The 24535-nt window shown below is 42.9% G+C and overlaps 1 protein-coding gene across 2 annotated transcripts in view; it reads left to right on the top strand.

Moving 5' to 3' along the window:
* Positions 1–4497: 4497 nt before the first annotated feature.
* LOC124606576 (DNA replication licensing factor mcm5) overlaps positions 4498–24535 on the top strand; it is a 91131-nt gene continuing 71093 nt past the window's right edge. Inside the window, exons 1-3 of one of the 2 annotated variants that reach the window (XM_047138563.1) lie at positions 4498–4735; positions 18622–18748; positions 18830–18958. In XM_047138563.1, the coding sequence (XP_046994519.1) occupies positions 4581–4735; positions 18622–18748; positions 18830–18958 (411 nt within the window). In that variant the 5' untranslated portion in view covers positions 4498–4580. Of the gene's footprint in view, positions 4736–4946; positions 5152–18621; positions 18749–18829; positions 18959–24535 lie in introns of those variants that run through there. The other variant, XM_047138571.1, reaches the window with a different exon arrangement.

Genomic DNA, 24535 nt, shown 5'->3' with positions numbered 1-24535 from the left:
GCTCATTTTACTTTCGTCAGTATGTACTGTACTTCCTCGATTCACCGCCAGTTGGCCCAATTGAAGGAAGGTAATGTTGACTTCGGTGCTTGTGTTGACATGCGACTCATTGCTCTATATAATAGCATCAAGCACATCAGTACGTAGCATCGACAGGTTAGTGTTCATCACGAACGTTTTTTGCAGTCAGTGCAATGTCTACAAATGCGGAGTTGGCAGATGCCCATTTGATGTATGGATTAGCACGGGGCAATAGCCGTGACGCGGTACGTTTGTATCGAGACAGATTGCCAGAACGAAGGTGTCCCGACAGGAAGACGTTCGAAGCAATTGATCGGCGTCTTAGGGAGCACGGAACATTCCAGCCTATGACTCGCGACTGGGGAAGACCTAGAACGACGAGAACATCTGCAATGGACGAGGCAATTCTTCGTGCAGTTGACGATAACCCTAATGTCAGCGTCAGAGAAGTTGCTGCTGTACAAGGTAACGTTGACCACGTCACTGTATGGAGAGTGCTACGGGAGAACCAGTTGTTTCCGTACCATGTACAGCATGTACAGGCACTATCAGCAGCTGATTGGCCTCCATGGGTACACTTCTGCGAGTGGTTCATCCAACAACGAGTCAATCCTCATTTCAGTGCAAATGTTCTCTTTACGGATGAGGCTTCATTCCAACGTGATCAAATTGTAAATTTTCACAATCAACATGTGTGGGCTGACGAAAATCCGCACGCAATTGTGCAATCACGTCATCAACACAGATTTTCTGTGAACGTTTGGGCAGGCATTGTTGGTGATGTCTTGATTGGGCCCCATGTTCTTCCACCTACGCTCAATGGAGCACATTATCATGATTTCATACGGAATACTCTACCTGCTCTGGTAGAACATGTGCCTTTACAAGTACGACACAACATGTAGTTCATGCACAATGGAGATCCTGCACATTTCAGTCGAAGCTTCTCAACAACAGATTCGGTGACCGATGGATTGCTAGAGGCAGGCCAATTCCATGGCCTCCACGCTCTCCTGACCTCAACCCTCTTGACTTTGATTTATGGCGGCATTTGAAAGCTCTTGTCTACGCAACCTCGGCACCAAATGTAGACTCTCTTGGTGCTCGTATTGTGGACGGCTGTGATACAATACGCCATTCTCCAGGGCTGCATCAGCGCATCAGCGATTCCATGGCCGGCCGTGGTGGTCGTGCGGTTCTAGGCGCTGCAGTCCGGTACCGCGGGACTGCTACGGTCGCAGGTTCGAATCCTGCCTCGGGCATGGATAAGTGTGATGTCCTTAGGTTAGTTAGGTTTAAGTAGTTCTAAGTTCTAGGTGACTGATGACCTAAGATGTTAAGTCCCATAGTGCTCAGAGCCATTTGAACCATTTTTTGGATTCCATGCGATGGAGGGTGGATACATGTATCCTCACTAATGGAGGACATTTTGAACATTTCCTGTAACAAAGTGTTTGAAGTCACGCTGGTACGTTCTGTTGCTGCGTGTTTACATTCCATGATTAATGTGATTTGAATAGAAATAATAAAATGAGCTCTAACATGGAAAGTAAGCGTTTCTGGACACATGTCCACATAACATATTTTCTTTCTCTGTGTGTGAGGAATCTTTCCTGAAAGTTTGGCCATACCTTTTTGCAACACCCTGTATACATTTCCCTATCCTGTTGGTGTATGCTTAATCTTGTCCAAAGCTCGCATTTCTGTCAAAATCAGGTCATAACCAGCTTTCTGAGCCTAATATTATGTGAGCTACAGTGGTTTTTAAGAGTGCTTAAAGCTCTGGCACTTTGTTACGAAAGCTTCAGCACTTAAACACGTGAGTTGTTATACTCTCATCTCTGGAGGGCATTTCTTTGGATCTTACACTGATACTTCTGGGTCAAAATGATGTCGCATTTGCACCAAGTCTTGTGAACTGTAGGTTATTGTGACTTGATGTGATGGACAGTGTGAATGCAGCCTGGCATGACGGTACTGTTATGTGACGTGATTGTGCCATGACAACCAATGTGAACTGGTCTTCAGAAAAGTTAAATGTTATTTTTCATATTAGGTGCCACAATCACCAAGATAAGCCTAACTCACTCAGTTCAGGTAAACAGGGATTTTGACATGATAGCGAATATTTGTATTCTACTTGCAGAAATTCAGAGAAATAATATGGTGGGTAAAGTATCAAGTACACTAAATACTAAGTGCAAACAAATGAAAAATCATTGCAGTGAGTCTTATGAAGAATTGAGATTCTTCTTCATGTGTATTTGGTGTTACCTTTGAGTCACAATTATAACTTATAAAATTCGAGAACAACAGCAGTACACAACATTAATCTTTGTATACTCCAAAACAGGTGTTTTGGTTTATACATTAATAGTTTAGTTTGTGTGTTTTTCACATCTAGTAGTTCATATTTTTGGAAACTCGCAATGGTATGGAATGTATAAATAAATTTTTAAAAAAATGGCCTGCTGGTACACGTTTTATCACTGACAACTTGGTGACACTATGACTTTCATAAAAATTAGTATTTATTCTTAAGACAAAATAGATATTTATTCGTCTTTGAAACAGTTTCTTTATATCCAACAAACAAACAAACACAGAAAGGGGATAAAGAGCTAATTTACTGCACCATAGCCAACAGTGAGCTATTCCTGCACAATGATTAATTACAAACTGTATCAGTACCCATTATGGTGATTTGTGTTTGTTGTCTGTAAATACCCTATTACTCCCAAATGATTTCTATTTTCTATGGATTTGCAGTTTTCCCATTCCCGGTGGAAGTTTGTATGGCATGTCCTCACTCAAAGATCTGTGTGTGCAGATATCTATGCACGCAGATCTCTTGAAAATGTGGTATGTTCACATCACGCATGTTCGAATCTAGTGCTTGCCCTCCTTTTCTCGGTGTAGAAAAGAAATTTCAGTGACAAACGACCTCTCCTCATACTGTAACATCAAAGTTTACTTAATTTATTTAAAATGGTGATAATTCTCAACTTGTGTTAAAAAAAAAGAAAAAAAACGAATAGGAAACAAAATGCTAGAAACAGAAAGACAGATCAAAATGATGTACATAGTGGTTGATTAAGCAAATGCAGTTTTCGCACATAAATTTACTTTGGGAATTGCAGGGTGAATTCGAAGACTGGCTTAATTATTTGAGGATGGATTTAGAAACATATAATTATCTCTTGGCGCCCATAACTCCTAGTATAGTACGAAAGGAATCTTGTGTGAGAAAAGCAATTTCTTCACACGAATGATTGAGGTGATGTTAAGATTCCTGGCAACAGGAGCTACAAGGATCTAGAACTTGCTATTGAAATTTCAAAACAAGCATTGACTGAAATCATACCTAACACATACGAGCTATTTACGGTATTCTGAAGGATGATTCGATGAAGTCAATTAAAGTACTTTGCTTCAGTTCTGAAAGTTATAGATCATATTTTTACAATTTTGTATGTGTTTGAGACACAGTATAGTTCAGTTTGTTTCTAAGTCGAGATTTTCGATTCCCTGCGTGAAGTCTACCAGCATCTTTTGCACTAGACTAGAAAATTCCACTCTAGAAGTCTAGTCAGGGATCATTGTACATCTGGAAATTTTTACTTGTGGTAGTGAATCCTACAGTTACCGCTAAATCGCTCTTGTTATGAATCACAAATTATATTAGGATGTAAGCGAAGTATAATAATAAGTGGAAGAGTAATAACAAGTATGTATCTTGTTCCAAGGTCTTCTATTATTAGCTTACTGGTAACGCAATACTTTGAGTTTCCTGTTGTTAAGAACAAATAAAGCCTACTTTTTGTTGCTACCCTGTCACAACTGATGTTAGATTATGGTATAGGACAGTACTGAGTGAATCCCCTGGCACCAGATCGAATAGATTTCGCTGCTTTGCTTTTTTCCGTAAACAGTCCGCAACGAATATTTTTTTATTATTATGTGCTGTTTCCGTATTCGCTGTAGGGTCACCCGCTCTTACTTTCTTTGTTAAAGAATTGTAAGCAGCTGCCTTCTCGTCCATACCGCCGTATTCGCTGCTTTTAATTTTCCACAAAAATGTATGACTCTTATAAAGAAAATTCGGGTATGAACTATCTAGAACATTGGCATGTATCTGCCATTTTAAAATTCACAGTGTGCACACAGACGAGAGACACCTTAATTTTAGAGTCAGATGTGCGGCAGTCACCTGTCCATTCGCTCCACCTTGTCTGCGCAATGCTTAGCCAAGAACAATGGTTGATGTGATTCGAACCCATAGATCTGAGAAATCGCACTCAAACGTCTAACCCCAACTTCCAGGTTTACACACATGTCATATCTCAACAAATCTCCTGTAGCACGCAACGATCTTTTTGCGCAGACGTTTTGTATGCATTCATTTGCGCAGACAGCTCTTTACGTTTGTATGGAAATAAATGATGGTTGCCAAAGATATGTACCTTTGTGCGTAGATTGGGCGGGAAAATTTTGCCGCCAAAGCTGCCGAAGTGGGAGCGTTGTAATCAGAACGGTGTGAGTTGTGTGAAAACTGGAAAATGGAAGGGTTTGATGATCCCGGTATATTTTTTTCGGATAATTTTGGCGGTGATGATCAGGCCAGTGAATCGCGTCTCACGCTGCAAAGTACTAAGAAGAAATTTAAACAGTTTCTGAAGCAGTTTCATGAAGGAAATTTTAATTATAAATACAGGTAATGTTTTTCAGTTTTATGTGCTTTTGTAATTGATGATGAATGTTGTAAATACGTTTTGATGAAATAAGATAAATTTTGTGCGGACGTTTTACTCGTATACTGCTATTGGCATTGAAACCAAAGACAGCATGGTATACGTTGTGGAAGGAATCTTTTAGATCATTTGCGTGCAATAAAAGATCTTGTTTTGATCTTCATTATGTATACGTGTTCGCAGTTTGTTCCTCGAAATTCGCGGTTTTATTATCATTGATGCAAGAACGATAGTTCTTCATTGTAGAGTGAATGGCGTAGATGTACAAAGGAAGTTACGAAACCACATAAAAACTATGATATTTTAAGTGTCGAAAGAGAATTTGGCTTATGAAATTATGCTAACAGACGACTGTATAACGAAAACCATTAGACGGCAGGTACTGTGCGGTTTGATCGTAACATTTATATAAAAATACAAACGTCTTATTAAGAACTTCTGTTTTACTATAAACTAACAGAAAACGCGTAGGTGTTATGAATACCGTAAAAAGTTGACTGATTTGTTGTGAATATGGTAAAATTTGAGTACTGCCGTGCTACACATTTCCTTTTGTTTTCTTCTCCTAAGTTCAGCGTGAATGAGCTTTAGATTGATGTTGCCAATCTCAAGGCTTCACTTTTAAGTGCATGTCTCGTGCACGAGGCGCCGTGATTTTTGTGCATATGTATTTTTAACGTTTTGCTACTATGAAAATTAAAGAGGGTTAAGGGGAAAGCAGTATATAAATTTAACCCTGTGGTAATTATAAAATCTTTGGTGAGAAATGGAATGTCAGATATGTGAAGCCATTGTTGAAATCCTTATCTTGTTTCACACACACTGAATAGTATTTGTTGGGCATGTAAGATTTTGCTTCGTTCTTCTGTACAAACACAGTATTTTTTAATGTAAGACTTGATTTATTGTACATCTCATATTGTTCTGCTTCATGATTGTATCTATGAAATTAATATTACCAGCTCACCTGTCTCTCCTAATATGCGAATTTAGATCACTGCCCCCCCCCCCCCTTTATGTCTAGGACTTGTTAACTTCGTATAGTAGGGAATTGGCCTTTGGTCCCAAATCTGTAGCTTTTTTTTTTTTTACTTGAGGCCTCATTAGTAAATTGGAATGAACTACTGTTGCCACAGGAAATTAAAGGAAGGGCATATAGAATGTCAGCAGATGTTTTATTCTTATGACATTGTCAGTGGAAATATGATGAAGTCCATCAGAAATGATTTATCTGTGACATTGCAGTACTCTTTCCCAAAACTGTGTTGTTCGTTGATTCTTGTGTAAAATGCCGCAATTCATCCATACCAGACACAGCAGGAGAATAATGGATTAGGCTTCCAATTGATCCACTGTTAAACCTTGAACACATTATTGAGATAAGTTAGGACGTCTTGGACAAATTGGGCTTATTAGAAGATCACTGTCAAGTAATCTTTCAAAGTATCCAAAGAAATTCTGGCATATAGAAAGACTATTAGTGGCAGCAAAGTTAGTGTCCAGTCCTTAGCAAATGAGGCAGGAACTGAAATTTAGGGTAGCAAATCAAAAGCTGAAATGGTTGACTCTGCTTTGAAATGGTCCTTCCATCGGAAAACTGAGGAGAATCGCAGAGTTTTAATCCTCATACCACTGAAAATATGAATGAAATAAGTAATACTGTCAGTGGTGTTGAGAAATAGCTGAAATTGTTAAAACTGAACAAAGCTCCAGGCCCCAGTGGAAACCCTGTCAGATTTTATACTGAATTTGTGGCTGACATTGCCCCTCTTCTAACTATAACCTATCATAGATCTCTTGAACAAAAAACTGCGCACAGTTCGTGGATAAAGGCACAGGTTACACCCGTCTACAAGAAGGGTAGTAAATCTGATTCACGAAACTAATGTTAAATATCCTTGATATTGATTTGTTGTAGAATCTTTGAACATATTCTGAGATCAAACATAATGTGAGGTATCTTGAACAGAACAACCTCCTCAGTGCCAGCCAGCATGGATTTTGAATACATCAATCATGTGAAACCCAAGTTGCACTTTTCTCACACGATATACTGAAACCTTTGGATCTGGTAGATGCTGTATTTCTTGATTTCCAAAAAGCATTTGACTCAATACCAAGCCTACACTTATTGTCAAAAGTATGATTATATGGGCTATCAAGTGAAATTTGTGTCTAGATTGAGGCCTTTTTGGTAGGAAGGACACAGAATGTTATCTTGGGTGGAAAGTCGTCATCAGATGTAGCAGTAACTTCAGGTGTGCCTCAGGGAAGTGTGTTGGAACCCTAGCTGCTCATATTTTATATTTATGATCTTGCAGGCAATATTGTTAGTAACCTCAGGCCTTTTGCAGATGATGCAGTTATCTATAACGAAGTACTATATGAAAGAAGCTGCATAATAATTCACTCAGGTCTTGGTAAGATTTCAATGTGGTGCAGAGATTGGCAGCGTGCTCTAAATGGTCAGAAATGTAAAATTGTACAGTCACAAAATGAAAAAAAAATGTAGTGTCCTATGACTATAGCATCAGTGAGTCACTATTGGAATCTGCCAACTCATACGAATACTTTTTGTGTAACACTTAAATGAAATGGAATGATCACATAGGTTCAGTTGTGGGTAAAGCAGGTGGTAGACTCTGGTTTGTTGGTATAATATTGGGGAAGTGCAATCAGTCTACTAAGGAGATTGCTTACAAATCAGTCGTTCGACCAGTTCGAGAATATTGCTCAATTGTGTGGGACGCGTACCAGATAGGAGTAGCGGGATATTGAAGGTATACAGAGAAGGGCACCACGAATGGTCACAGGTTTATTTAATCCATGGGAGAGTTTCACAGCGATACTGAATGAACTGAACTGGAAGACTTGTGAAGATAGATGTAAACTATCCATAGTAAGTCTATTAAAAGTTTCAAGAATTGGCTTTAAATGATTACTCAATGCATATACTACAGCCCCCTATATATTACTCTCATAGGGATCTTGAGGATAAGATTAGAATAATTATTGCATGAGACATTCAATCAATCGTTCTTCCTGCATTCCATACGTGAATGCAACTGTAATAAACTGATACAGTGGGACGTACCCCTCTGCTATGCACCTCATGGTGGTTTGCAGAACATAGATGTAGATGTTATCTTATTGAAAGACTTTAAAGATACAACATGGATGCCAGCCTTAATACCTCAGAAATGTAATGGGCGCTTTCCAATTACGGATTATTGAGCCAGAGATGATAGTGTTGAGTACCTGATGGCACATCATACTGCCACACAAGTTGCTGTTCCATATGACAGTGACGAATGCAAACTGGGAATGTTCACTCTCAGAGCCTCCTCACACGTCTATTATGACGCTGTACACAGAGCTGGTACATGTTGGAAAAGATGTGACTTCAAGCTTGAGCCCAGAGTTATTGTTGGGTGCGTGAGGATTGGCTCTCCTCTTCTAGTCGCTACAAAAAAGGAAGCCCCAACACTACTTATACTAAGTATATAGGAATCGATGCATGATCATGCTGTCTGTGTGGATACTTGAACAATGTCATTGTTTGACTCAAGATAAATGATGTGGCTGCATGAGAGTGCACAGCTGAGGGAACAATATAATTTTTCCTCTGATGCTGGTTGCATTGGGTTGTAAAGATGCTGCACAGCAGCGAATGTGGTCCTCCTTAACTGACACATTTTATATTCACATGATGTTCATGGAATCCCATTCAACATGATCGAAATGTTACAGAATGATAAACATGGTCTTGATAGGCCACAATCCTGCTGCTGTCTAGTCCTGTCACTGCTGGTAGGTGTTTCTGCATAATACATTAGATGTAACCGAACCACATTATGAAAAGGAAAGTTGCTTCCTACCATATAGTGGAAATGTTGAGTCGCAGATAGGCATAACAAAAAGATTATCACAAATAAATAAAGCTTTCGACCATTAAGGACTTCAGAAGATAAACACACACACACGCGCGCGCACACACGCACAACCGCAGTCTCAGGCAACTGAAACTACACTGGAAGCAGTAGCACCAGTGTGTGATGGGAGTGGCAACTGGGTGGGTGTAAGGAGGAGATGGGGAGGGGTAGGGATAGTATGCTGGGGGTGGTGGACAGCAAAGTGATGGAGGTTAGATGGAGGGCATGGGGGAGGGGGGGGGGGGCAGAAGTAGTGGAAAAGGAGAGAAATAAAAAGACTGAGTGTGATTGTGGAATGATAGCTGTGTAGTGCTGGAATGGGAGCAGGGAAGGGTCTGGACGGGTAAGAATAGTGACTAACAACGGTTGAGGCCAGGACGGTTACAGGAATGTAGGATGTATTGCAGTGAGAGTTTCCATCTAAGCAATTCAGAAAAGCTGAAGCAGTCATTGAAATGAAAGATGTCATGTTTGGCAGTGTGTTCAGCAACAGGGTAGTCCACTTGTTTCTTGGACACAGTTTGTCGGTGGCCATTCATGCGGACGGACAGCTTGTTGGTTGTCATGCCCAGATAGAATACAGCGCAGTGGTTGCAGCTTATCTTGTAGATCACATGACTGGTTTCACAGGTAGCCCTGCCTTTGGTAGGATAGGTGATGTTCATGACTGGACTGGAGTAGGTGGCGGTGGGAGGATGTATGGGACAGGTCTTGAATCTAGGCCTATTACAGGAGTATGAACCATTAGGTAAGGGTTTGGGAGCAGGGGTTGATAAGGATGGATATTGTGTAGGTTTGCTGGACAGCAGAATGCCACTGTGGGAGGTGTGGGAAGGATAGTGGCCAGAACATTTGTCATTTCAGTGCGCAACAAAAGGTAGTGGAAACCCTGGCAGAGAATGTAATTCAGTTGCTTCAGTTATGGGTGGTACTGAGTTATGTGGGGAATGCTCCTTTGTGGCCACATGGTAGGACCCGAAGTTAATATATTTCCATTCTGCTTTAGGAATCATTAACTTAAAAAGACTGCATGAATGGTTCTGCAAAGGGCTCAATATCAGGGCTGACTCAGTCTTTCCCTGCAATCCCGTCCAGTAAGTGTCCCCTGATGCAGGGTTCTGGGAAACTTTTCTGAACTCCATCCCTTTTTAAGCCTCAACAGTCCTGCAGCATCAAAGGAAATTCTCGTCAAATGTTCTAACCTTATATGGCAGACAGGCAACTTCCCGAACTCATGGAGGGAGGTGGTCCTGATAACTCTCCTGAAACCAGGACAGGACCGTTCGTCTCCCAATAGTTTCAGGAGTATCGCCTTAACGGGCCGCATAGGAAAGACCCTGGTGCGAATGATTAATCACGTGGTCTGATTGTTAAAAGACCAGACCAGTCCTTAGCTGCTCTGTCTGGCTTTCAGAGAGTTTGGTCCAATGTTGACAACCTGACTCTGCTACAGGCAGCTATTCAGCATGCTTTCCTATGCAACCATCACTGCATTGGTATATTCTTTTATATCAGTAAGGCATATGATACCACTTGGAGATACTGCATTCTCACACAACTGCATTAATGGAGCTTTCATGGGCACCTGCCCATCTTCATATGGTCTCCTGTTTTTAAAAAAGAGGTCTAGCCCCTCCACGCCCACACCGGCATGATGGCCAACTCAAAAGGTCTACTGGCATCTCTGCATAAGGGTTTGATTTGATTTTAACATGGAAGCTATAACAGCTTAGGTCTAACCTGCCACTGCCCGCACCAAAACTAAGTTTATTGTGCTGTGTCGCTCCCTGTATATTTAGTGAATCCAACCAGTGCCCTTAAATAGTGCAAAGAATCCCTCTACCAGTTTTTTGTTAGACAGGTCTAGTTGTCCCTAAGATTCTGTATCCTTCACTCTCCAGTGCCATGCATTCGAAGATTAGGTGTGATGCAGTTTCTTCACCCTCATCACAGATCCTGGATTTCGGATCCTCTTCCATTATACCCATTGTGTGTAGTTGTTTTTTGAAATTCCAATGCCCGGTCATCAGTCCAGTCATGAGTTTGATCACTTTCCTGTTCAATCCCAGGATTACAGAGCCACTTTTAAAATGCCTCTCGGGTATCATTACCTTACCATGTTTTTGTTTATGAACCTTGGTCCAATATCCTACGTGCTGTTTACTAAGCCAGAAGCCAGTTCCGTAGTTCTAATTTTATCATAGCCTTCGTGATTGTCAGGACAGGTCCCGGTCCAATAAATGGAGTTGTTGCCCCCCATCCTAGCCAATATGTCGGCTTGTTCATTGGCACAGATCCCGGAGTGGCCAGGGACCCGCACTAGGTTTACCCAATTGCTTCCCCCGAACTCCACCAGAGCCCTGTGGCATTCCGCAACAATCTTAGATCTAGTTGCAGGAGCTGCCAATGATTTCAGGGCTGCCTGGCTGTCTGAATAGATGTAGATGCTATGATCCTTGTAGCACCTACCATATTCTCCTCCACACATGCCCTGATTGCAGTAATTTCAGCTTGGAATATGCAAGCCAGTTTTCTTAGAGAGATGATGCCCTCTGGTCTTGGCTGAACCCCGTACACCTCTGCCCCAATGCCTTGGTCTATTTTCGACCCATCAGTGAACCAAATGATGTCCCCCGTACGGTGTCGAACTGTTTTTTTCCCCATTGCTCCCTGCTTCCAGTTATTATATTGTAAGGCTTGTCAAAGCAGTTGGAAGTTATTATATAGTCGGCAGGCATTTCCCCAGCCATTCCTGTATTTACCTCACTCACTATCTTAGTGTGAGATTCCGGATATCCGAATGAAACCCAGTTTTTGCCAGTTTTAAGTCTTGTGTGCCCCAGCTGCTGCCTCCACCTTGACCCAAAGATGTAGTGGAGGCATGTCCAGCATGGCTTCCATTCCAGCAGTTGGTGTGCTGCTAATTCTGCCTGTTATGGCTAAGCAGGCCAATCTCTGCACCTTAGCAAGCTCCTTAGCTGCAAGCCACTGTTCTACCTTCTTCCACCACACTATGGCCCAGTAGGAAATCCTAGGTCTGACCACTGTGGTGTACATCCAGTGCATACCCCTGGGGCTTAGGCCCCAGTTTTTGCCACAAGCCCTTCTAGTACTCACTAGAGCACTTTTGCCTTGGAGCAGATACTCTTAATGTGAGGGGCCCACATTAACTTCTCATTTAAGGTTACCCCTCGATATTTCACTATCCTCTTCACAGATAGTTTCATCGAAGAGCTTTAGATTCCAACTTTGAGTGTTGAATATCTCTCTTCTTAGGATTAACCCTCAGATCCTGTTTAATGCACCAATTTTGCATAGTGTCCAAACCTCTTTGTGCCATATTTATAACTGTGTCAGTAAATTTGCGAAGTATAACTATGACAAGGTCATCTGCGTATGCTTGGCAGAAGCATTGTCTGGAATTTAATTCCTCAATGAGTTTGTTCACCACTGGATTCCACAATACACAATAGAAGGGACAAAACTCCTCCTTGTGGACAGCCTCTAGTGGTGTTAATTACCATATTTTCATTCATCATGGTAGCCTCTACCTTCCTTCCACTAAGCGTGGCCCTGGTCCACCTGCATATAGTGGTCCCCAGGTCATGCACCTCTGCTGCTCTTACCATGGAATCGAAGGTCGTGTTACTGAAGGCCCCCTCGATATCCAGGAAGATGCAGAGGTCTATTTCTTGGAAGTGAATTGCTTTCTCCACCTTCCCGAGTTGGTGGAGAGCTGTCTCACATGATTTACCTGGTTGATATGCTTGTTTGTTTGAATGTAGAGGGATGCTACTTAGCCTCCTCTCCCCAACATATACATTAAACAGTTTTTGCAATGTTTTGAGAATGGAGGAGGACGGACTGATTGGTCTCATAGCCTTAGCCTTGGTATGATAATTTCTCCCTGACTTTGGAATGAAAGCAACCTTCACTGCCCTCATAGCATTGGGAATGATTCCTACTGCTAGGCTAAACCTGAACAGCCTGCATAGGACTCTTATGAGCTTCTCTCCTGCCTGTTGGAGGAGAGTTGGAAAAATTCCATCTGGGCCAGGTGACTTGAACGGTTGGAATGTTCCTACCACCCATTGGATTTTATTAAAGTTCACACACTCCTTGGCCGATTCCCAGTCCTCTCTTTGAGTGCCTGAGAACCGTTGTCTCTCCGGGATCACATTCTGATCTGTGTTGTCCGGCAGAGCATATTGAGGAAAGTGAATTTTGAGGAGCAGTTCCAGTGTCTCATGTGCTGTCTTCGTATATTCCCGATCCTCCTTCCTCAGCATACTTCCTGGATTGGTTGATATTCTAGTGAGAATCCTGTGAAGTCTAGCTTGTGCAGCCATACTCTCCACTTCCTCACAGAATACCTTCCAGGATGCCTTCTTTGCTTGTCTGATTGCAAGATTGTAGCTGACAAGGGCCTCATGATGTTTAGCCCAGTGTCCTTTATGTCTCGCAATATTAAACAGTCTACAAACTTGTTTTCTTTGCATTTCCAAGTTGTTGTTCCACCTAGGCACACTCCTATTTGTGCACTTCTTGGTGATTGTGCAGTTGTCCTGATATGAGGTCACTATGGCTACTTCCTCAAATTCTACTGGCTTCCTTATCGAGGATTTAATTTCTGATAAGCCTAAGTCAAGGTCCTTCCTGTATGTCTCCCAGTCTGTTTTCCTGGGATTCCTATAGGTCATGGTCTGTCTGATTCCCATTTCAACCTTGAATTTAATGAACATTTGGTTCGATGAGGATGGCTCCAACACCACATGCCATTGTTTGACATAGCTGCCCATCTAATGGAACTAAAGGTTATGTCAATTACTTCTTCTCTTCTACTGTTCCTGAATGTTGGTTCATTGCCCCTATTCAGGACCTCTAAGTTGTTATCTAAAATAAGTTCAAGAAGGTACTCACCTCTACTGTTGGTGTCCTTGATGCCCCACACTAGGTTGTGGGCATTGGCGTCGCATCCCACCATCAGTTGGTCATTTCTTACATAGATGTATGGTCTGGAGTTTCTTAGATTTCTAGCATAAATCAGCTTACCTCCAGTGCCACCGAGGCCCGATACACCCACTTTATATAAATAAGGTTCTTGTATCAGGGCCACGTCCACTTCCTGCTTGCCCAGGCAGTGACTCAGGGCAGCAGAGGCCCCTTTACTATACTGCAGATTAATCTGCAGCATCTCCAGTCTGTCTTCCTGCCGTCTTTGAGGTCTGTAAGAACCCTGTTGGTGACCTGCAAGAACCCTAAAAACAATTTCAGGTCCTGCTCCCGCATCACCTTCAGGGACTCTCGGACCTCCACTACCAGGGTTCATCCTTCCGCTGCAACCTTCTGGTTGATCATTCTCCAATCTTCCGTCGAGACTTTTGGGTTCTGGGCCCCTATTTTCCTGAACAGAGTCGTAGGAGAGACTTCCTTAAGGATCTTTGGTACCCATATTGAGATCCTTGCTCTCTGAAGAAGCTCTGCTGCCATCTTAACCAGCAGCTTCACAACTTCCCACGGGGATATTATGGGCACCTTGTCCTTGAACCATTCCCCCGTGTGCACCCCCTCACAGACAAAAATGAGGGCACCATGATCTAGATAGGCCCTCCTGAAGTTGGGTCCTGGGCCAGCACCCCACGCCCCCCCCCCCCCCCCCCCCCATCTTTTCAAAGGGGGCCACATGTTCCTCCCGCTACGAGGTGATGGCTATCAGTGGACAGCCTTCCTGGATAACTGCCATCCTAAAAATCGAGACTGCAGTATTGTAGGTTTGTTTCGCTATTTCTTGCCTTGGTTTTTTCTGGACTCGCTTATCCAGGGAGGAGGGACTCTTTGATTCCTCCCTTATCTGCTTGCTACCTCTCTTTGAAGTAGAAGGTGTCTGTTAAAAGAAATTCAAGAAGATACTCACCTCTAGTGTTGGTATCCTTGCTGTGTGTCCCCTTCAACCTGAGACAGTTTCTTCCTGGGGTCTTAGGTTCAAGTCCCTTTAATTCCCTCCACTTGTCTTTAGGAAACCATTCTGTCCCTTCCTCTTTCCTCTTTTCCCTGAGTAGTTTCCTCCTCTGGGCCCCAGACAAGCCTTTGATCTTAATCTGGTCTAGCTTTGCAGTTACAGTTCCCACTTCTGGCTCAGGTCTAGATCCTGATTCAGTTGTGGGGATGCCTTCCATCAGTACTGACCCTGTTGTTTGAATATCTGAAGTCTCAATTTGCTCTTCAGTTTGTTTTTCTTTGTTTTCTTTAGTCATGTCCATATTGGTCCCACACGATTTGAGGATCTGCAAGGTCCACACCACGAATACCCCGCGCGGTGTAAGGCTACTTACTCAAGGAGGTCGCACGGTATCCCTGAGGCTCTGTTTGTGACACATCTTCCCATGTGCCACACACCCCTTGGCACGGATTGCATCACACCTTGGGTTGGGACAGGGAGTTGTGTAGGACTAAGAGTGGATAGTGAAGATGGGACGTTATGGGATGCTCTTAGTCTGATCCATCAATTGAGGCCTTTCCGGCAGCGGGTCCTCCACCTACAACATTGCCCTCAGCTTCACCCGGATACGCAAGCCTCTCCACCCGCATGGACAGTGCTTCGTCAAGGTTGTGTCCCCCGCAGAGTCTGCACAAGGGTTAGTTCTCGCTAAAGTGAGGTGTCGCAGGATGTGTGGGTACTGTGATGTTTGCATACGTCTGGTTAGGGTTAACCATTAATACGCACTCATCTGGAGGTAGATAGAGTCAAAAGTTGAATGAAGTGTAGTGGTTTGAAGGGCAGAGGAAAATAGTGCCAAGGCAAGAGCCAAGGGAAAATAACCTCTGAAATAGTTAGGTCGGGTAGTAAGAGCAGTAGCGGATGTCTTGCTGCCTGTGACAGGTCATGCAAGGATAGGTTTTGTTAGTAGTGGGTATCATGCATGTCGATCCCTTTGGCGTTGTGCGGTGATATTACTCGGTGGCTGTCGCTGGGTGCCGCTGTTGATCTCTTGGTCAGTATCAGCATACCTGTAACAGTTACGTTCATCATTTTTTTTGTGTCTTGATAGGTCATATGCCGGATGCAGTGTTGGGTGATGTTGGTGACTTGTTTGGGCGTCAGTGAGTGATCTTGTCGGTTTCTCTGCTGTGGCTTGTTGGTTGGCTTTAATAGCAGCTGGTATATCCAGTCAACATCGCTGATATGCAGGGGCTTTCCAGCGTTTGTTGCTTGTTGGTGTATGTTAGCTTGCTAGCCAGTAGTGCCTTTGGCCACTTATGCTTCCACTTATGGTTGTAATCGTTGTTTCCCAGAGTAAGGATGAAAGGATTGTTTGAGTGTCTTGAGTTCCTGTATAGTCGTGAGGTGTGTTTTATTGAATACTTCCTTGAGGATTTCAAGGTGGTATTCATTGTGAAGATCTATGGTGTGTGTGTGTGTGTGTGTGTGTGTGTGTGTAGCGTGGAGTGTTGCTAATGATTTCGTAGCACTGTGTTTTCTATGATCTGCAGGCGGCACTGGCGTGTAGAAGCTGCATATCCCCCGACAGGAGCTGCGTACGTCATCAGAGGTCTAATCAGTGTCATGTATATGGACCTTGACACCCTGTGCTTTCCCTGTTGAGCATTGGGTAGAGTTTGAGCCTTGCATGCGCTCTGTTGGCAACTTGTTCGATGTAAGTTTCCAGTCCGGCTAGACAGAGAGATATCTCGGAAACGTATTGGGCGTGTATGTAGTGTTATCTGTCTACTGTGTTGATGTTTGCACAGTAGTTTTGGTCTGCTTCGCACTTTTTGACATTTACTTCAATATGCTGTCATTCCAACCAAGGTTCGGCAGTTCTGAGTGCCGTCTGTATTCGTGAATTAATGTTCGACGGTTTCCAATCTTGTGCAAGGATGGCTGTGTCATCTGTGTAGATGGCAATGTTGTATTTTATGTTGCTGGGAATTCGTTAATGTACAGGTTGAACAAGATTGGCCCTAGGATGCTTCCGTGGGGTACTCCAACTTGGATACCATGTTTGCCCTGCATGTCAGTATTGAAACATCTGTTCTTGAGCTATGAGATGTAAGAGTCCGTCCCAGAAACCAGCTATGCTTAGTTTGCGTATAAGGCCGGTGTGCCAAAGACGGCGAAAACTTTTTCAATGTCCAGGAACATGGCCCCTGTGGCTTTGTTCGTGTTGTAGCAGTGTTTAGTGGTGATTCCTAAAGCCGAATTGCTCCGGTCTGAGGGTGTCATTGGCGATGCAGTGCCTAGTGATGCGTTTTAATATTACCTACTCAACGAACTTGCTGAATGAGCGCAGCAGACTGATGGGTCAGTAATTTTGTGGAGGTAGTTGTCTTTCCCTGGCTTTCTGAACATCAGGACCTTGGCTGCCTTCCAGAAGTCAGGGAAGTGTTGGTGTTGTAGGATGGCATTCGTTATGTGTGCAAGGGTCTTTCCTGTCTCACTGGGTTTTTAGGACCCGCGTTGGTGCTTCGCTGTCAGATTGATTTGAACAGGAGAATGGTGTTCCTCAGGCAGTGTTGTAAGTGTTACCCTCTCTGCCATAGTCATAAACAGTATCACATCTACAGTAAGGAGTCCTGTACAGTGATCCTTATTCCGTCAGTTGCAACTAATAGTGCAGTGGTTAGAGGAGTGGGCTGCAAACAGATTTTCAGTTTTCTGTGTATAAGTGTGTGCGTGCGCGCGCACAATCAGTGGGGAAGGAGATGTTTTTCTGCTGGGTACCAGGGCACCAGGGAATTGTGGGAAACGAAAGTGTGGATCTAGCTGCCAAGGAGGTGTGTCTGGATCCTCAGGTCATTCAGGGTGCCATCCCCCTGTGTGCTATGATGTTGCTGTTGAGCTCCACTGTCTTGTATCAGTGGGAGGATGAGTGACTGGAAGTAACTGACAATAAGCTCCATGTTGTAAAGCCCACAACTTGGCCATGGCATACCTCCTTCCAACCACGTTGACGGGACGAGATCCTTTTCATTCGCCTTCACATAGGCCACTGCCGTATGATGCATAGGTTTTTGTTCTGGCAAGAGGACCCTCTGATAACCTCGCTGTTGAGCGCCCGTAAGCACTAAAACATACTCATTAGAAAATAATGTAGACATAATGCTTATAATTTATCTTCAGTGTGAGTACATTAACATTGGTCATAATTTGTTGTAAGGACACTTTGCAGAAGAAGCCTGCAGTGGCCTTAATTAACATTGGATAATATGAGTCTAATGCAAAACCAGTTAGAGGAAAGAGAGACTTGCAAATAATTAAGTTTCGGCCTTTTCATGTAGTTAATATTATATTGAATAGCTGTTTTAATGATTCACAATAATAGTGTTCCAGAGGAAACTCAGAAGATAAGTTAACCCCACTGACTTGCCACTGGCAGTAAATATCTGAAGTTTCATAAAGCGGTTTGAAATAGTTTGAATACCTTCATGCAGACTCTACTGAAAATCATTGTTGATACTTCTGTCTAAGATAGTTGTGATAAAGGACAACCAAAATTGCAGAATTGTTCAAGTTTGGTTTATTAGGCACAGTAAAATTTCCGACAAGGATTGAAGGCTGTTGTGCAACAGCTATGGACAACTTGTTTTTGAGTTCAACTACCATTGGTGATGTCAGTTTATGTTAGAGACCCCTTGTAAGACTATCAACTTCTGACTGTCCAACTACCAAAGTATGTTTTGCTAAATATGGCACACCTCTCTCTCTCTCTCTCTCTCTCTCTCTCTCTCTCTCTCTCTCTCTCTCTCTCTCTCTCTCTCTCTCTCTCTCTCTCTCATTTCCTTCACTCCCTCCCATAAAACCTGTTGGGTTCATTCGGATCAAAGAGAAGAAACCAAATAATAATTTAAAAGTTGTTTTTACTAAAATAAAAATAATTGTTTGTATCCTGCTGTACAGTAAAATTTGTTTCCTACAGAGACACCTTGAAAAGACAATACAACTTGGGGCAGTACTGGCTCCAGGTTAATTTGGAAGATCTAGCAAGTTTCGATGAAACCCTGGCGGAGAAAATGTACAAGCAGCCAACAGAACATCTTCCCATTGTATGTACACTGTTGATTACCTTTCATTTTTGTGATTCTTTCTTTCATAAAACTGGATATTAGATGTATTTTAATTTTTAGTTCGAGGAAGCAGCGAAAGAAATTGCAGATGAAGTAACGGCTCCAAGACCCCTTGGAGAAGAAGCAGTGCAAGATATTCAGATATTACTGTCCTCTGATGCAAATCCTGCTAGCATGCGTGACATGAAGGTACTAGGAAATAAATGTTCTGATTAGTAGACTATTGGTTATTGAACATGAATTTTTTGTTCCGTTGATTACTTAGACATATTGGTGGCTGCTGCTGCTGCTACTGCTACAAAAAATGATAGTAATAATTATCATAGCACCGGAGTGTTGTAGCCTTGTTACAGTATATTAAGCAAGATTTGAGCAGTGGACCAGAACTGGTGCCCAGGCAAATTGTGCAAATTCCTCTGTAAAAGATGTTAATTAATCTGAAATTAATGCTCCTCTAATGGCAAAATCTGTATGTGCACTGTTTGGATTTTACGTGGAAATCATTTTTCTGGAAGGTTTCTGAAGTATGCCACTTCTATAATTAAAACATGTATGAATCGGTGTAAACTTTTCACTGGAGGTAGAATAAACAGAAATGTTTTTATTTTTTTATCTAAGAATCTCTCTCTATTGTTCAGATGTGATAGCTCAAATTCTAGGTAAATGTAGCACGTAAAATTCATTCTTACATGAACTGAATATGCAGAAACAGTTAAGTGATTGAAATAAATAAAAATTGCATACTTATGATAAAATCGAAAACTTGCTTTCAAAAATCTAGTATTATTTGGATTTTAAAATTGAAAACTTGTTTTCAAAAATTACCATCTTTTACATTTTAAATACTAAAAACACTTTTTTTTAATGTGCACCACTATATGTTTCGAAATTGGGTGATTCAAATTTTGTAAGAATGCAGACAAATACGTATAATTAAAGCTCATCGTGTAGTTTTGTGAAAGCTATATCCATTGCCACGATGTAAGCAACATGGTTCGAAAGACCAAACCTATACCGGACCAGTCATGTCCAAGTCAACAAAAATCTACGTTGGCTGCCAAGCTATGGCAATCTTGTCAGAATTATGGTAGAGTAACAGTTGGTAACCAGAATGAAAGATGCTCCTGTCACAGCACAAAAAAGGTGAGTATGTCCTGGGCAGAGTTAGGACTGTAAAAGAAGGGATCTACCTTTACGAATTATCTGGCAGCTTCAAAGACATTTCCTCCTGCAGTGTCGGGGGCTGGAATTCACCAGTGGTCCTTCCTTGCCTGTCTTAAGAGGAGACCAATAGGAGTCTCTTTAATTGGTCACATTTTTACCTGGTATTTTGACCGTACCAATGGAGTGGATCTATGTTTGCACCCGAAATCCAGCACAGTGGGGTTATCGTGTACCCTCTCGGTGGCAGCCTCCTGACAGTGCAGGGATCACCATACTGCCGGTGCCTTGGTTGTAAACTCCCCATGTCAATTGGGGAGTAGGTGTCTATCAACTTCAGTGTATGTGAGACTCTGGGCATTGGGTAGATTTGCGAGGTGGTCTTTGCCTTGGCAAGGTGGCACCCACAGGGAGAGATTCCAGTTGGAGTGAGTGATATCAGGGTGGTTGATCCACAATTATACGGATCAGACGTGACGGTAGCCAACAAACATGTCTCTCTCAACAATCAGGACTAGTGCTTTTAATGCAGGGATTTACAATCCTATATCATTTCTTTGACCATGCTTTTAGACAAGTGCCTGGTAAGGAGAAATGGAAGTGGACAGTTTGTCAAGTTTTTGGTTCATACTCAAACTGACAGTGGATCTTTCACTGCAACAAAGCCACTGTTTTTTGTTGAACATATTGAAGATCAGTTTGGGGAGGTTGCAGCAATAGAAAAGATGAGAAATGGATGTTTGTTGATAAACATGTTGCATGTCTACCAATCCTGGGCACTTTAGACCTTAGTAAAGGTAGGAGATAGACCGGTCGCCATTTCTTTTCTTAACAAGCTCAGTAGAATTCAAGATTTTTGTCTTCCATCAGGATCTAACACTACAAACTGATGAAGAGCTTCGTATTAATTTAGTGCAGAGTCGGGTACATTTTTTTCGCCTCATCCAGAAGGGACCAAAAGATAATGGCGTGGACACTGGAGCTTTTATCTTGGCCTTTGATGGCAACATTTTGCCTGAGAAGGTTGAGGTATGGTTTATAGGCATAATGTCAGCCCTTATTTTCCTCCTCCGATGAGATGTTTTAGGTGCCAGAGGTACAGACATATGTCCTCGTGCTGTCTGGATAGCTGTTGGGCATGGGGACAGGCATTCCGTGAACGTAGCCCTTGTGACCAGCCCCTCATTGTGTCAACTGTCCAGAACTGCCCACTCGTCATTCACTGTAATACTCATTTGTTAAGAGGGAGAAGAAAATTCAAGAGTATCAAACACTTGACCACCTGTCTTATCGAGATGCAAAGAAAAAGTTTGAAAGACTTCATCCAACTAATACAGTCTCAAATCATGAGACTGTTGTGTCACAGTCCGTACCTCATGCGGTAACAAGATATCGCACGACACCTCCTGGCCCTGGTTGTTTTCCAGGGCACCACAGTTTGGGGAGGGAATGTCAGCTCTCACACCCCCTGCTCCTGTAGCACCTGTGTTTCTCACACCATTGGTGTAGCCAGAGGTCCTAGTCATCATCTAGCATTGTCAGGGATGAGGCTACCTGTCAAGATGGCCCCCTCTAAAGAGAAGGATCAGCAGCCACAGGCCCAAGAAGAGGACAGTCCTCTTCACTCCCAGAATATAAAATGGGGAAATCTTCACAGAAATCAAAGTCTTACAAGGCTAAGAAGGGTGAACAGAAAGATAAACTACTTCTTGAGGCTTCAGATGTTCCGCTTCATTGCTGAAGAGGTTGAACCTGTGCACCTTGACAGTGTGTTACACAATCAGGCGCACTGCAGTCACATCCAGCTTTTTTATTCGCCACTTTCTTCTCAGACCTGAATCCAGTGCTCCTTCAGTGGAATTGTAACGGCTACTATTGCCATCTGCCCGAACTCATTCATTTAGGGTGGCTGTAATTGGCATAGCACTTCAGGAAACTCAGTTTACCGCAACACATCTCCCTGCTCATAAAAACTACAAACTGTACTGTATCAGTTGTGTTAATGTTGAGAGAGTATCCAGTGGCGTTTGTACCCTTGTATGCTCTGATATTTTCACTGAACAGGTATCTTGTACCACTGAACTAGGGACCAGGGCCGTTGGTGTCTACCTCTCAGTTCAGATGATGATCTGTAATGTTTATCTACCCCAGATGGATCTTTCCATTATCATGAGCTGCTAGTGGTACAGCTACCTCTCCCCTTCTAATTACTGGGGACTTCAATTCCTATAAACCTCTGTGGGGTGGCGACACTATGTCTTGCAGAGGCTGGGTGCTAGAACATCTCCTTTCAGAGTACTGGACATCTGCTGCAGCACATTTCAGAGCGTCCCATGGAACATACTGAACTATTGATCTCTCAGTTTGCAGCCCAAGTATCTTACCTTGATTTAGTGGCACGTCCAAGGCAATCTGTATGACAGTGACCATTTTCCTGTTATTCTCTCGCTCTCCACTTGGACCGAATGTGGTCCACATTGGTCACTTCAGAAAGCTTCAGTGCTTGGGCACTTCAGTGGCACAGATAATTCTAATAGACTCCGGACAAAAGTGCCTCTTTTTTTTTTAATGGAGAAAAGGAAGCAGGAGTTTTGGAAGCAATATGTATTATCTTTGTGATCCTACTCCCCATCATCCCAAGTATGGACTGAACTCTGTTGCATTTGTGGCTATCCTCCACCCATGGTGGTTCCTGGGATCATTGTCAGTGATCCCATGACACTTGCCGAATGTTTTACAGCACACTTCACCGAAATGTCCATTTGGAGTAATTACCATCCTCATTGCCTGATCCAGAAACATCTCACATCACTCCTTCCATGGACACGATTCTGTCGTACAACATCCGTTCTAGTGAACGGAAGTTTCCAAGCACTTTGGCAGAGTATCGACATGCCCCCTGGATCCAACAAAATTCACAACGAAATGCTGAAACATCTTCGTACTGACAGCATGAAATATATCCTCAGGCTTTTTAATGATATTTGGTGGGAAGGAGAATTTCCCTCTCAATGGTGGGATGGTATTATTCGTGCCCTGAAAGTGGGAAAAGGATCCACATACGTTAATTATCTACCGGCCAATCTCCCTGACTTATGGGCTGTGTAAGCTGTTCGAATGTATGGTCAATCGCCATATTTGTTGGTGCCTTGAAGACAGAGGGCGTATATCTTGACTCCAAAGTGGTTTTGGGTTTTCTGGTTCACCACATATCATCTGGTTCGTCTGGTATCCAGTGCGCAATACTTTTACGCATTGCTAACATCTGATTGCTGTGGTCTTTGGCATACAGAAGACATACAATACCACTTGGTGACATCAGATACTGTCTACACCACATGAGTGGGGTTTTTGGGGCAGTTTACCCATTTTTATCCAGAATTTCGTATCTCTCTGACTACTTTGTGCCCGGATAGGTTAGACTGTCAGCAACGAATGTATACAGAAAATTGGAGCCCCTCAGGGATGGATTCTGAGCATTACACTGTTTGCTGTCACCATCAATTTCATCAGAAATACAGTGGGCTCTGCAGTCTCTGCGTCACGATATGTGGATTATCTTTGTACCATGGCTCTGCGTCACCGCACCGCTTAGCGCCAACTTCGGGGAGGGGGGGGGGGGGGGCGGCTGTCTGGAGAGTACATGACTAGGCCATGAATCACGATTATCAGTTTTCTCCTGCAAAATCACGAGTCATGCGTTTTTGCCGATTGTGGACTGTGAATCTTCCCCCAGAAATTTATCTTGGTGATCAGTTACTTGAAGTCGTTGAAACTTTTCAGTTCATAATTATTTTATTTGACAACAAGCTAACTTGGCTACCACATGTCTGCCGGCTCAAGGCAGCTTGCATGAAGAAGCAAAGTGCACACAGTTTTCTTTATTAATGTCTCATGGGGCGCACACTGCATAGTTCTTAGATTTTTGTAAAATCTGAGAGCTGATTTTATCCCACTTGGACTATGGATGTGTTCCCTATGGGTTGGCACCACTGTCAATAATGACCTTGCTGGATCCTGTTCACCACACTGGCTTGTGAGTGGCAAAGCCCTGTTGACATCCTTCTGGCAGAAGCCGGTATCCCACCGCAATGGGTTAGACCACAGCAGTTTCTGGCTAATTATGCAGGCACAATCTGTCAGATGTCTACTCACCCATGTCACTCAATTCTGTTCCATAACCAACAGTTCAGACTGTTTGTGCATTGCCCAAAACTGGGTAGATTACAGGGATCCGACTCAATACTCTACTGAAGGACCTCCTACAGCCTCCTTTAGTCTGTTTTCCTGGGGCTCCCTCATCACACCTCCCATGATCTGTGTCCTGTCCTGTGATATGGATGGACCCCTTTTGTGGCCACAAGGATGACACTGATCCTACACTTTTCTGACTCCTGTATCGTTCGATCCTCCACGATTAATCTAATTCATTACACATGTACACGGGTGGGTCAAAAGTCAATGACAGGGTTGATTACGCTTTTGCACATGCAAGGGGACATTAGAAGCACTCTCTGCCAAATGTCGGCAGTGTGTTGGTTGCCATATCTCAGGCTCTGTGGTATGTCAAATCCCTGGTCATAATGAACTTTCTAATCTGTAGCA

Source organism: Schistocerca americana, chromosome 1 (assembly GCF_021461395.2).
Source record: "Schistocerca americana isolate TAMUIC-IGC-003095 chromosome 1, iqSchAmer2.1, whole genome shotgun sequence".
Classification (NCBI taxonomy): domain Eukaryota; kingdom Metazoa; phylum Arthropoda; class Insecta; order Orthoptera; family Acrididae; genus Schistocerca; species Schistocerca americana.
This window is presented reverse-complemented; position numbering and strand designations above follow the sequence as displayed.